Source organism: Clupea harengus, chromosome 1 (assembly GCF_900700415.2).
Source record: "Clupea harengus chromosome 1, Ch_v2.0.2, whole genome shotgun sequence".
Classification (NCBI taxonomy): Eukaryota; Metazoa; Chordata; class Actinopteri; order Clupeiformes; family Clupeidae; genus Clupea; species Clupea harengus.
The window spans coordinates 5,431,815-5,445,366 of NC_045152.1; the positions used below are offsets into that span (position 1 = coordinate 5,431,815).

At 43.5% G+C, this 13,552-nt stretch overlaps 1 protein-coding gene across 2 annotated transcripts; it reads left to right on the top strand.

Annotated features, from left to right (window-relative positions):
- The first annotated feature begins 69 nt into the window (after window positions 1-69).
- On the top strand, window positions 70-13,333 carry gspt1l (G1 to S phase transition 1, like). Of its 2 annotated transcripts, none has more exons than XM_012827201.3 (14): window positions 70-547; window positions 2,213-2,254; window positions 4,726-4,968; window positions 5,492-5,525; window positions 5,642-5,719; window positions 5,925-6,105; window positions 6,472-6,626; window positions 6,740-6,883; window positions 7,032-7,125; window positions 7,739-7,819; window positions 8,259-8,432; window positions 8,916-9,005; window positions 9,201-9,369; window positions 12,570-13,333. In XM_012827201.3, exons 1-14 carry the CDS (start codon window positions 358-360, stop codon window positions 12,620-12,622), a joined length of 1,728 nt encoding a protein of 575 aa, XP_012682655.1. In that variant the 5' UTR covers window positions 70-357; the 3' UTR covers window positions 12,623-13,333. The 2 variants fall into 2 exon arrangements, with proteins under 2 accessions (XP_012682655.1, XP_031421371.1); XM_031565511.2 differs by lacking the exon at window positions 70-547 and adding an exon at window positions 848-1,117.
- Window positions 13,334-13,552: the final 219 nt, after the last annotated feature.

The following is a 13,552-nucleotide window of genomic DNA, read 5'->3' on the forward strand; positions in this document are numbered from 1 at the left end:
TCTATGGAAATGTAGTCCTATATAAAACGGTGCTTCCTTGTCCCACAAGTCAATGCGAAGATCAAGGGGACAACAATACCCACAATGCCCTGTTGATGTCGCTCCGTTTCGTCGGGGAGAGTCATCAGCACACACGAGGACTCGCGTTGAGTGCTGAGTCGAATCTCTCTTTCTCTCGCCCCTCGCCGAGAGAAACCGGCTATTTTATCCTACGAAAAACGGAACCGCACTGCACATACAGGAGGGAAAGTTTTGGCCGTTTTAAGGGGTGACACCGGGAAAGGGGTGGACACAAAAGTAACTGCGTAGCCGACGTTAGTCTACACTTCAGTACAGTGAAAAATTCACATACCCACGATGGACCCGAGAGACACAGCCCCGGATTCTTGGGAACAGGAGGACGATGGCGAGGCCCCCGTCGACGTGCAACTATCGGCCTTCGCTTGCCTTAACGTGAACGCCAAGCCGTTTGTCCCAAATATTAATGCGGCAGAATTTGTTCCGTCCTTCGGTCCGAAAGAGCCCACGGAAAATCCTGACTCTGGTGGTAAGTTCGCGGTCACGTTATGTGATTTAGTGCTTTCCTTAGCACATAGCTAGCTAGCTAGGTAGCATTTAATTCGGCACACAGCTTCACGTTTTAGGTCTGCAAGTACTTTGCTACTCATGAGCCTAGCTAACGCTAGCCAACTTACATCATGCTCGCTAGGCGGAAACGTTGCTAGCTCACATTAGCTAGTAGTTCATAAATAGCTTGCTAACATTTAAGAAAATATCTGTAATGTATCATCATTATAAATGGTTAGACGTAACATCCAAGCTTCTTGCATTAAGGCTTGAGAATTATATGTTATGTTGATTAACATCATGACCATTGGTGTTATACCATGTGTTAAATAAATGACGTGTAACTTGTGGATGTGCTAGCTGGCATAACTGGCCAATAGCCTGCTCTTAACTTAAGAGGTGGGAATCAACCGCGGGGATGGTAGATAGCGTGCTAACTTGCCATTTGACTTGACCGGCGAGCTATACAAGTTAGCAAGAGTGTCGTGCTAGTGAAAGTCATGTGACAGTTGTTTCTATGCGAAGTGGATAGGCAAGCCAACAAATAAAGGTAACCGTCAATTGCTAGCTAGCGTGACATCAACTAACGACAGCTGGAGTCAGTGTTGTTGAAATTGTTAGCTTAGCCGTTAGTTAATTACTGAAGTTCTGCTACGTCTTCAACATCTGTTTGGCTAACGCTTGTGCTGTTTCTATATGGATAATAAGTAGCTGTGGCGTTAAAATCAACTTAAGGACTTGTGGTCCCTGTGAACCGGAATGTTCCCTCGCGATTAACAACACAGATATGTAACGTTAGCCAGTGTCACAAATTCAGTGGGTTACCGTTACCGCTTTGACTGCATGTTCCCAAACCTGGAGTCTTCTAAACCGGAACTGGTCATCACCCTATCACGTTTGACTGAAGGGAAAGAAGACGTAGAATATGTTATCCACCTGTTCTTAAGAAGGTCTTAATTTACTCTACGGTCAAAATATTAAAGTGGTTTGAATATAAACTTTAAGCAGAAGCTTGTTATTGCCATTTCTTAACTCGACCCTTTGGTAAACAATACTGATATTAGTTGCTGGATAGTTCCTAAACTGGCTATGTGATATTACTACTTCCTTCCAATATCATATGTGTCGGCTGCGTGGCATAGTATGTGAGTAAGTTATACATCCCCTTGAAGGTTACACCTTGCCTGAAGGAAGATACAACTGTTTTCTGTAAATAGCCGAATAATAAAGATGTCAACCTCCAGTGTAGTAGTTTATAGCTGGTTGGTTAAACTTGGCACCCCGTTTACTTTATAGAGTAGGGGGTTTTCCAAGTGGAAAATCCAGTGTAGTGGTAGACTGGAGTATACCTCCTCCTCCCTGGAATTCTAGGGCAGTGTGTTGGTAGTTGTCAGATGTGTAAGCTGTAACCCATGTGTAAGCACTTTGGAACTGCAGGGAAGTTTGTTAAAGTTCTAACATATATAAGTCATCTATAAGTGTCTACCCCATGTGCAACCTGCATTTGCAGAGATTGACTCTGCTTCTTTACCAGCAGCATCACATGAGATAGCTGTTTATGATTTACACTTAAATACATACTATTTGCTCGAGAAATGCTTTGTGCCCGAAGACTCAGAAAAAGTGGTGTTTTTTGTGTGTGCAGGTGGTGATACAGTTGCCAGCATGGAGATTGCAGAACCTGTAGGTAAGTACCAGACTATGACTCTTCTTCCCCTCCGTGGGGAATAAAAGGTTGTCAGCTTTGTTTGCACCAGCTAAACCAGGAGGGTTTAGTACACACACTAAGGTACAACCAACGGCAGCACTTGCTTGTTTTAGGAGAACCACAGATCGGCCTGTTACATCATGGCGCCACCCCATGAGGGTCTTCCGTGCTGCGAGCTGACATTTGCCACTCCCTACTGTGCTCTTATTTGGGTTCTATGATGCTTGAAAAGTGTTGCTTTAGTGGTAGGTCAATGTAATGTAAAACTGTGAAACTCATCTAGAGCATCTGTTTCATCCCCTTCTGGAATCGTGCAATCCTTTCCCCTCACCTTCCGTTAGTCTGATCAGTCAACTTTTGGGCAACATTTCTTACTAAAGCCAGCAGCCAGAGTAGAACAAAGAGTAGCCAGTTGTAGTAATGGATTTTGCTTGGAATTCATGGATCCATTGATGTCTTTTGATGGAATATGATCTTATGAAAGAGAAACACTGTTCGTCCCCATACAGGCCACTCACTGTGTAGCTTTGTGATATGGGTTTGAAGGCAGAATGTCATATAAATGTAATAACAGCTTTTACAGCTAAGTGTTGCTGAATAGATTGACAAAATACAGAATTTAGCTTGGTGGCTTGCCAGCTATGCTGTTACTGTTTGTTTTTAGCTAGTTAGCTTCCTAGTCTTAGATGGAAACTCCTTACTGCTGCTTTAAATGCTAAACAGCAATTAATTGTGGCATCATGTTTCTCATCAATATTGGCCAGTGTTGTTGCCCCAACACTCCCCTAGTGTCAGTGGCCTTGGGTGATGCAGAGTTCCTGCCTATAGGTCCCTAGCATGCAGGCCATATTGTGAAGGTTTGTCACGTGAACTTTTACCTCATTGCAGCAGGCTGTTTGGCCCTGCCTGCCGGGCCATTAGGCTCATTCGGGGAGTGGCCCCTGCCAGATGAGATGTTCAGTGGCCTGCCTGGTGGTGGGCCTGGTTTCAATCCAGTGGCTAACAGGGCCACAGACGAGCAATTAACAGGTGTCCAAGAGGCCCCCCCAGCACTTAAGTTAATAATTCAACTTGCTGTGCGTCAACAGTGGAAAAAATTAGGCGATAACTTGACCCAGCTCTGCTGAAGAGAGCGCGTTTTAATTTGTTGGCTCGCTGATTGTAGGAATTCCCATGTGTACAGTAAATGAGTGTGATGATTTAGAGGACGGTGGGTTGGATGAATTGAGATGTGATGGCACTTTTACTCTGTGCCCTACAACTCTGTTGGCTGTCAGACAGTTGCTGGCTGTGCCCTGTGGCTAATGTTGTCTTTTTGTTGTTTTATATGTAGTGTGTTGCATTTACTAATCACCAGAATCGTGTTTAAAGGCAATCTAAGCATTGTAAATAGTCAGGCAGACATCTGGAGAAGAGCAAAGCTGGTAAACCACTGTGACTTTAGAAAACAGTCACTAAATGCCGTGTTTGTACATCCGCATGTATCAAATTCGAGAGAAGCTGCCAAATACAGAGACAGTTTAGTCACTTGTAATCAAGTTCCAAAACTGACAACAGGGTTTTTAATAGCCAGAACATTTCCCACTAATGTCATCCTTGTCAGCTGACGAAAGCATTGTGGCCCCTCAAGATGTATGTATTTATATTCATGCATATATTTAAATGTGCATGTTTGTGTGGGTTCTGAGAAGAGAGTGGATACCTGACCTGAGCCCGATGGGACCTGGCCGTTCAAGTCGGGTTCAGGCAAAAATGTAGAGTTCAGTTGGGGTTCAGTCACGTAGACCTAACATAATAACTAGGCAGCGAACATTTTACTTTTGAACGGCTAATTAGGATGGGCCAGCCTACTTCACATGAAAATGTACCATATGAATTAGTAAAAATTATGTGAACCTACTATCTGTGTTGGGCTATCTTCTGTTCAGTGCTGGGGTTCATTTGTTTATCTACGAGACAAGGCAACATGCTATTTCAGGTGGTAAATATTCACATAGGTTAAAGGATGGAGGACACCAAACAAAATGTATCATCTAAGACTCCATTTTATTTTTAAATGCTGAGTTTTGACATTATATCTAATGTTGACAAACTGCTTATTACTGATTAGCAATCTAGTTAACCATAGGTGTTAGTGTTCAACACAGGGATGCAACTGCAATGTAACTATGTGTGAAGAACTGCTGTTGACATTGCATACTGAATGTATGTGTCCTCGGGTTGGGCTCAGACCTCAAAACAGAATGTCTGTCCGGCTCGGTTACTTCTCTCTCGGACTCCGGCTGGGTTCGGACAGTAATATGTGGCCCGTGCCGGACACAAGTTAGGAGAGATGGAGATAGACAGAGAGACGGTGCCTTTGGTGTTGTGGTTGGAGTATGTGTGCTTGCCAGTACATGTGTGTGTTTGTGTGTGCTTGCCAGTAAATGTGACTTTGTGTGTGTTTTCAGTGGCTCCCTTGGAGAACGGGGATGCAGAGATGGCCGTCGAGGAGACGTGGGAGCAGAAAGGAGCGGAGCCCAGCGAAGCAGAGCCAGGAGGCGGGTCGGGGGAAGACGAGGTTCCGACGGACGACTCGCCACAGGACGAAGGGATGGAGGATGAGGAGGAAACGCCAGCCCCCAAAGTGGTTCCCGTCCCGAAAGACGCCCCCAAGAAAGAGCACGTTAACGTGGTGTTTATTGGCCATGTCGGTGAGTGTGGTGCGAGACGTCTGCAAAAACAGCAACAGGTTCTTTGTTGGGGAGGTGTTTGTTTTCCCCCCAAAATAAAATTTTCGCTAGCTTTTTGTGTTTTTCAGTTTCAAGTTCCATCAGTGAACTTTCGCCCTCTGCTGCCTTTGACTGAAAATACATAATGTAGTTTAATTACAAAGACAACTTGCTGTTCTTGGTCTCTACATTGTGCAGATCATTGGGCGTGGCTGTTTTTGTTTTGTCTCAGTTGCATGTTGACAGAAAAATGAGTTATTTTGTGGATATTTATATCTTCACCGCTGCTGTTTTTGTAAAGTAATAATTTGGTTGCTATGTGTTGACATGATGAGTAGACTCTGGAATGAACCAGTATGGCGTGCTCATGTTCCACTTCCTGACTTGTTCAGGCCTGTTACCTAGCACAGAGAACCCATCAGCATGACTGTTTTATCAGCTGTGACCTTACCCCAGCGCTCTCTTATCTCCCTCTCCCCCTTCTCTCTCTCGCTCGCTCTCCCAGATGCTGGCAAGTCCACAATTGGAGGTCAAATCATGTGAGTTGTGTCTCTGTATTTGGTTCTCTTCTGAGTGCTTTGGTGGTGTTGTGCGACCGTGGTCAGCTGGCCGCAGCGTGTCTCACACCTCTGCTCTCTGGCCCTCTGGTCTGTAGGTATCTGACGGGCATGGTGGAGAAGAGAACTCTGGAGAAATACGAGAGGGAAGCAAAAGAGAAGAACAGGGAGACCTGGTAAAAAACAAAACCACTTTCCTCTTATTCTGTCCCCCTTTCCTCTGTATACTTATTCCGCCCCATTTGAGTTTGTAACGGTCTTGTTTCATCACAAGTATTCATATCATTACTCTGGATTTGACTGTAGCCTAATAACTACAATAATTGTACCTTACAAGGTCGTTCTTAGATGGTCTCAAGAGTTCTTTGTTCTCTCTGCCAGGTACCTCTCTTGGGCTCTCGACACAAACCAGGAGGAGAGAGACAAAGGGAAGACCGTGGAGGTTGGACGTGCATACTTTGAGACGGAGAAAAAGCACTTTACCATCCTGGATGCCCCAGGCCACAAAAGCTTTGTCCCTAACATGATTGGCGGGGCATCGCAAGCTGACCTGGCAGTGTTGGTGAGTCTGCTGGCTTTACCAACCTCTTCACAGCCACAGTACATGTTACCATTGGAGGGATGGGATTTTGAGCTCCATCCTGTGATTTCTTACACATGACAGTAGAGGGCGCTGTCTGAAATAGAAACATGGGTTTTGAAACCAAAGTGACTACCTGCTAGTGAGGATGTCATCCAGTTGCTTTAGGGCATGTGAGGAAGAAAACTGACAGGATGGGACACCTGAGAAACTCTTTGCAGGGGGAAAAATTTGAATATTTAACAGATTACTCTCCGTTTTGTATGTGTGTGTGCTTTTGAAATACTTGCAGGGTTGTATGTTATTGGTGTTATTAGCTGTAGTTATAGTCCATATTTTATTTTACAGGTGATCTCGGCCAGGAAAGGCGAGTTTGAGACAGGCTTTGAGAGGGGTGGCCAGACACGGGAGCACTCCATGTTGGCCAAAACTGCGGGAGTCAAGCATCTGATTGTTCTGGTCAACAAAATGGACGACCCCACAGTGAACTGGAGTCTGGAGAGGTCAGTACTGCCTGGAAGTCAAGATCTTTCAGTCCCTTGATGAGTCTCGTGTCGTTACCAGCTACCTCAAATAGCAGTAGTTAAGCTTTTTTTTGTGTATTGGATCATTTCAGGTATGAAGAATGTAAGGAGAAACTTGTGCCATTTTTGAGGAAGGTCGGCTTCAACCCCAAAAAAGACATTCACTTCATGCCATGCTCTGGACTGACGGGGGCCAATCTAAAAGAACCAGCTGAAGATATGTGCTCTTGGTATACGTAAGTACAGTCCATTCTAAATGCTCTGGTCACTCCTTGTTCCCTAGTACCATATTTAGTCTATAAACGCATTGAAGAGACACACTGATATTTAATGTCACACTTGCTTGTTTGTAATTTCTGTGCATGCTTTTATTTTTCATCACAGAGGGTTACCATTCATTCCACATCTGGACAGTTTGCCAAACTTAAACAGAGCAAGTGACGGACCAGTGAGGTTACCGATTGTAGATAAATACAAGGTGAGTAGTGTGCAATGGGTCTCGCATCCCGGCTGTTTATAAGACCCGAGCAGGGAGCAAAATTGGCGCCTGCAGAGTGCACCACTCTGGTGTGTAAAATACAGGTGCTGTTCATCTTCAAAAAACACTTTGATTGTCTTTCTCTTCAATCTGTTCATGTTAAAGTAACTTGCCATATCTACGCGAGAGAGGGTGTGGGGGTGGGAGAGAGGGGGGTGAGTCACACGGAGCATATCTGAAGAATTTCTACAGCTACCCCCGATATTGCCAAGGGGGTGAGAATTCATAGTGAGGTAAGGGTTACACAGAGTAGCCTACTTGAGTAGTTACATTCATTCTCAACTTTCTGCACTAGCATCGAGTTTTGTATTCAGTTATTTTTGTATTCCAGATACAGGCCTAAACAACAGGTACGAATAGTGAACACGTTTTTTTAATCATTGGCCAAAACAGCGTGACCAGTCAGAGATCAAGCCCCCCCCATTTGGGCTGGTAGGCAAAAAGTTAATGTTGCTCCCTGTATCTGGTGTTACAACATGGATGGATCATAACAGTTGAATTTGCTCAATTTGTGGCTCAACCTGAATTAATTTACATTTTGTTGTCAAATAAGGACATGGGCACTGTGGTTCTTGGGAAGCTGGAGTCGGGATCAATCAGCAAAGGACAGCAAATTATCATGATGCCCAACAGGGTAAGTCTACAGTGCACACAGTGACGACTTAATTTTCACTACTGGTAATCCTCACTATGGTTTCACAGGGGAAGCTAAATAAGTTTTGAAGCTACCAGTTGCTATTTCACCTTTTTAATGGGTTTTAATTGGCCAGATTCAGAGCACATGCAAATATATGACAGATTTAGCATTTTAAGCCCTATCTACTTGTTTTCCCTACTTGTTTCTAATTCTGGTCATATTAAGTGTTAAAAAGTTAAACGTTTTGATAGGGGTCTCCCTAGCTCAGGAGTCGATGCGATCACCTAGCAACAATATAGTCTGTTTCTTTATTGCATCTTGCCAATGTGGTGTTTGCTGCTGCTAGTTTGGTTTCATCTGTGTAGTTAGTTTTGGTTGTAAAATTTAGAGAAGAATGCCCCCCGCCCCCCTGACTGTAATATGCTTCTGTGTGCAGCAAACTGTGGAAGTTATGACTTTGCTCTCGGACGACGTGGAGACGGACGACGCAGGACCAGGAGAGAACCTGAAGCTGCGGCTCAAGGGTATCGAGGAGGAGGAGATCCTCCCGGGCTTCATCCTCTGCACCGGCGAGAACCTCTGCCACACGGGCCGCACTTTCGATGCCCAGGTACAGCCGACCCACCATTGGCTCACTCGGCTGCAGGCTGCAGCGGATTGATCTTGTACTACTGTATAATGACTTAAACCTGCCTTGGCAGCAACCCAGGACTGTGTGGGATTAAAACATTAGTAGTCACGCTCAAATCTTGGTTTCATAAGTTGGCCCGACTTTAACGATAACCTTGGTTCTCTACCGCTTCGCCTGTGCTGTACTGGAAGTCGGGCATACAGGGACAAATCCTGGTGTGCAACTGCATCTGTGGACCATAAAAACAAAACCTATATTGCGTTTATACTAGCCCTCTGTTTCATTACTGGCTCTCCATCTGGTGCTAGCGAACAAATCCAGGGCTGGATGTCTTTCCCAGTGCACCCTTGTCCAGACATCTGGTTCTTCAGGGACCTCAACAGAATGTGCACTGATGCAAGATGAACTGTTGTGAAAGTCTCTGTTCTCTTTATGACATTACATTGTTTGTATCTTAAACAGATTGTCATCATTGAACACAAGTCCATCATCTGTCCTGGTTACGGTGCAGTTCTTCACATCCACACCTGCATTGAAGAAGTGCAAATTACGGTAATTGTCCTCTCCAGGATGATTGTATTAAAATATTTCATTTTATTGTCTAATATATGCTTATAGGATTTCTGAGACTTTTGCCTGAGCACCTGCACTACAAAATGAATTTCATCACAGATGCAGTCTGTAAATAATTATTAATAATGATTTATTTTTAATACTTCTCTTTTTTTTTGTTCCTTCATCTCCTAGGCCTTAATCTGTTTGGTAGACAAAAAGTCAGGCGAGAAGAGCAAGACGCGACCTCGCTTTGTTAAGCAGGACCAAGTGTGCATCGCCCGGCTGCGGACTGCAGGGACTATCTGCCTTGAGACCTTCAAAGACTTCCCTCAGATGGGACGCTTCACCCTGCGGGATGAAGGTGGGTTCACGGCGCCAGCTTAAGTTTTATGGAGCTAGTTTAGTAAGGCTTACTAGTCGATTATATTAGGGCTTATATCTCGTTTTTGAGTCATTAATGTAGTTGCCCATAGATTTCAGGTCACACTGATGCTTGCAGCAACAGCAGTTAAGCTACACAAAAGCACTGCAGAGGCAGTCACAAGAGCACAACAAAGATCATATGAGAATGAATTACATGGTAAAACACCAAAAGAAATGTTTTAAATGGAAGAAGTTAACACATGCAGCCAGCGGAGGATACAGTGGCTGATGGGTAGGCCTGGAAACACCTTGGTAGGCGTGAGTTAAGGTCATCTCCGCACGTTTTCTTCAACGGGGTTAGGTATTTACAGTGTGGTTACCACAACAATAATGCCACCACGACTTGTCATTGTTGCGGTGTCCTACCTAAAGAGCACCACTAGGGGGAACTCATGCATTCATATTGGCCAATGCACAATAATCATGCAGAGGGACAGTCACAAGACTGCATAATAAAGTGCTTAATAAACTTTAGTTCATTATACAGCTGGTTATAAACAATGGGGTGCCAATGCAGCTACTGATTGGCCCCCTATGAGGCATGAATGACCAGAGCGAAAGCCTAAAATAGACTTCAAGTTTAGACTAAGACAGTGGTAATTCGACAGAATCAAAAACACTATTAAAAAAAAAAAAAAAAACTGAATAGATGGCATGGCACGGGCTTCAGCTCACTGTCTGATACAAGATTAAATATTGTATATATATGTGCAGTATTTAGTCGTGCATTATTGTTACTAAGTTATCATTGGTGTTAGTGGCTCAGTTTCAGGACCACCCCCTTCCTTTCAAATTATACTAGCAGGGTAGGCATACAAATGATTATAAGTACAGTTATGCAGTTTCAAAGTAAAATCAATGTTGTTATGGTTTTATTTATTTATTGAAGTATCAATGTAAAATACAAAATTTTAATTAAAAACAACCAATTAATAATAAAGATAATTATAAAAACAATTATGATTATATTTATATAGTATGCCTCAAACAGAATAACTAATTAGACAGAGGATGAGGTTTTTAAACACTTTTTGTGGGTCATTCCACCACAGAGGTATCGCTAACGAAAAGAGTCTTGATTTCCATCTTTTGCTGCTGAGGGAGGGTAAAGAGAACAGACGCTCATCAGAGGAGCAAAGTGGGTGAGAGGGTAAAATAGTGGTGACTTATGGCATTTAAATAAGCTGGTGACGATCCACTCGCTGTCCTGTAGGCGAGACTGAGGGATTTGAATTTAAGTCTAGCAGCTACAGGAAGCCAGTGAAGGGTGACCAGCAGAGGCATGCACATGTGTCCTCTCTGCCTGATCAAACACCGGATGGGCCGCCACATTCTGAATGCAACGGTCTCACAACACATGCAGGCAGGCCCGTCAGAATTGCAATAACAACCCTAACCCTAGAAAGATAACCAGGGGCTGCACAAGAAGTTCTGTAACATATTGTCTGAGAGAGGGCCTGATCTTCTAAATTGTATAGGGTGCAAACTGAAAAGACACTTGTGACTGAAGCTACATGCCCAAAGTTCAAAGGTCATCGATTATTACACCCAAGTTTTGTGCAGTTTTAGTTGGGGTCAATGGAGATAAGCCAAGCAGAATGTTAATATTTTGTAGGATAGCCAGATTGGCTTGGAATAGGCTAGGAATACCAGGGGCAGGAGTTTTTGGATGGTTGAGCTGAAAGCTTCGATCCCTGATCCCAACTGAAGTATCACAGAGGCATGCAGAAATTCAGAAAGTACAGTTGAGTATCATCTGCCTAACAGTGATGGGAGAACCCATGGCAACGGATGATCTCACCTAAGGAAGTGGTGTAGACAGAAAATAGGAGTGGTCCAAGTATCAATCCCTGAGGTACACCGGTGGACACGTGATGAGATTTTGGTACTTGTCTCTGCTAAGAAACACTGAATGAACGTCCACTGAGGTACGATTCAAACCAACTGTGTGCTTTCCCTGAAATTCCCAGTTTGTACAGCATAGAGACGAGGATGTCAAAGTCTAGAAAAATCAGAACTGATGACTGGGAGTTTCCAAAATGTTCCAGAATGAGTGAAGCATTGACTACATGTGTGATGGCAGGTAAAATTGTAGGCGAGATAAGACTGGAGAAGGGTGTTTGGAAGAGGGTCCAGAAGTCACGTCGTAGGTCGACTTGAAGAAGGTGGTGGAGGGTTAAGGAAATTTTTGAAAGTAGAAAATTATTTCCTACTGTCAATTGCTAATACTACCGTAATTTCCGGACTATAAGCCGCTACTTTTTTCCCACGCTTTGAACCTCGCGGCTTAAACAATGACGCAGCTAATTTATGGATTATGATACCTGTGACTGTATACGGTGGCTTTGTGTTTACGGTGGCTTTGTGGAGCTAGGATGCTAGCATGGATGCAGCCGCATGGATGCTTAGCTCCACGCGATTTCTCAGTATCTCTCAATAACTTAACTAATGTCAAAATAACCACAGTCTACCGGCGTAGACAAAACACAACTCAAAACACTTTAGAAAATTAAAAAAAAGTTTACAACAATACAAATCCAGTCTTTTCAAGTTCTTTAGCTCACTGGTTTCAAACTAGCGTCTTTCTTCTATCTCGCTGTCTTCAATCTAACGTTCTAGCTTCTGATTGACTCTTGCAACTGTGCTCTCTTAAAGCAACAGTGCACTTATCGTAACTGGCAAAACTAATAATATGCATCACTATTGTATTACTTTTGATATTCATTTTAGCCTGTGTAAAGTTAATTTGTTTCAATGTACCGGTAGGCACCTGCGGCTTATAGACATGTGCGGCTTATTTATGTTCAAAATAATTATTTTAAAAAAATTCAGTGGATGAGGCTTATATTCAGGTGCGTTCAATAGTCCGGAAATTACGGTAGTAAAACATTCTGGTTTCTGTGACGTACCTTAAACCTGCAATGTCTGTGAGTCCATGCTACTATACAGTACTGTTGTTTATTTTTCATCCCACAATGCATTGTGCAAATGATGTCCACAGCAGAGAGGTGAGATTTGTGGAAGGCTGTGTGAGTGAGTGTATGAGTGAGTGTGTGTGTGTGTGAGTGTGTGTGTGTTTTCAGAGGTTTTAGGTTTTCCTTTAATTTGTGACTGACTCCTTTTCCCCCTCGTCTGCAGGTAAAACCATTGCCATTGGGAAGGTGCTGAAGCTCGTTGCAGAGAAAGAGTGAACCAGTTGCATGGCGGGTGTTTTCTGGAATGACCAAGCTGAGGCGGAGGTGGGCGGCTGCAGTGTCGGCAGACCCCCCCCCCTTCACAGCCCCCCGATTCCCCTCCACTCCCCCCCCCCCCCCCCCCCTCCTCCAAGTCCCCTCTGCCTCCCGAAGACCAGCTGAAAAAAACAAACATTTCTTGTCTCAAAAAGATATCTGTTTTTAAGCAAACGGAATAAATGAAATCAAGTCCACATGTGTCAGCTTTCTCATATTGAGAGCTCAGCGATGCCATTTTTTGTTTAGGCCCGTGAAAGACCTTCCATTCCCCTTCCCGTGCTGGTCTACTCTTATGAGCAAAAGAGATGCAGTTCTCTCTGATTTTTATTATTTTCTAATTTTTATTATTGATTTTTTTTTGTTTTCCCTTTTGCTTCCATTAAAGTAAAAGAATGGCAGCGGTTATGTGGACCAGTTTTTTTTTTGTTTTATTTTTGTTTTTGGCTCTGAAAACATCAGATTTAATTAAAAAACATGCAGGGGAATACAATGTTTGAGAGATTAACCGGTTGATACCAGAATGTTAATATCTTGGTTGTACATGTCTCCCTCTTGCTTATTGCCCATTTTTGGTTTCTCAACTTGTGCAGTCCTCCGGGAACATGCACAGATGTGTTCACATGTTATTAAAGCAACTTCTATGACAATAAATATTAAATTGGGGAAATAGTCCTTGCTCCTTATTGTTGAACTCAATTATCGGTTTTGTTGTGCCATTACAACTAATTTTGGAGTACAAGGCAAATTTTGCCACCTGATTCCATGTTCTGATAGAAGGTTTCCTGCACATCTTGAAAAGGCTGGAAAGAACTTAGTGGGACCAGACCGTCATAAAACATTTTGAGTGTGTTGGTACTTTTTGGTGGCAGTTGTATGTGCTGCTTCCAG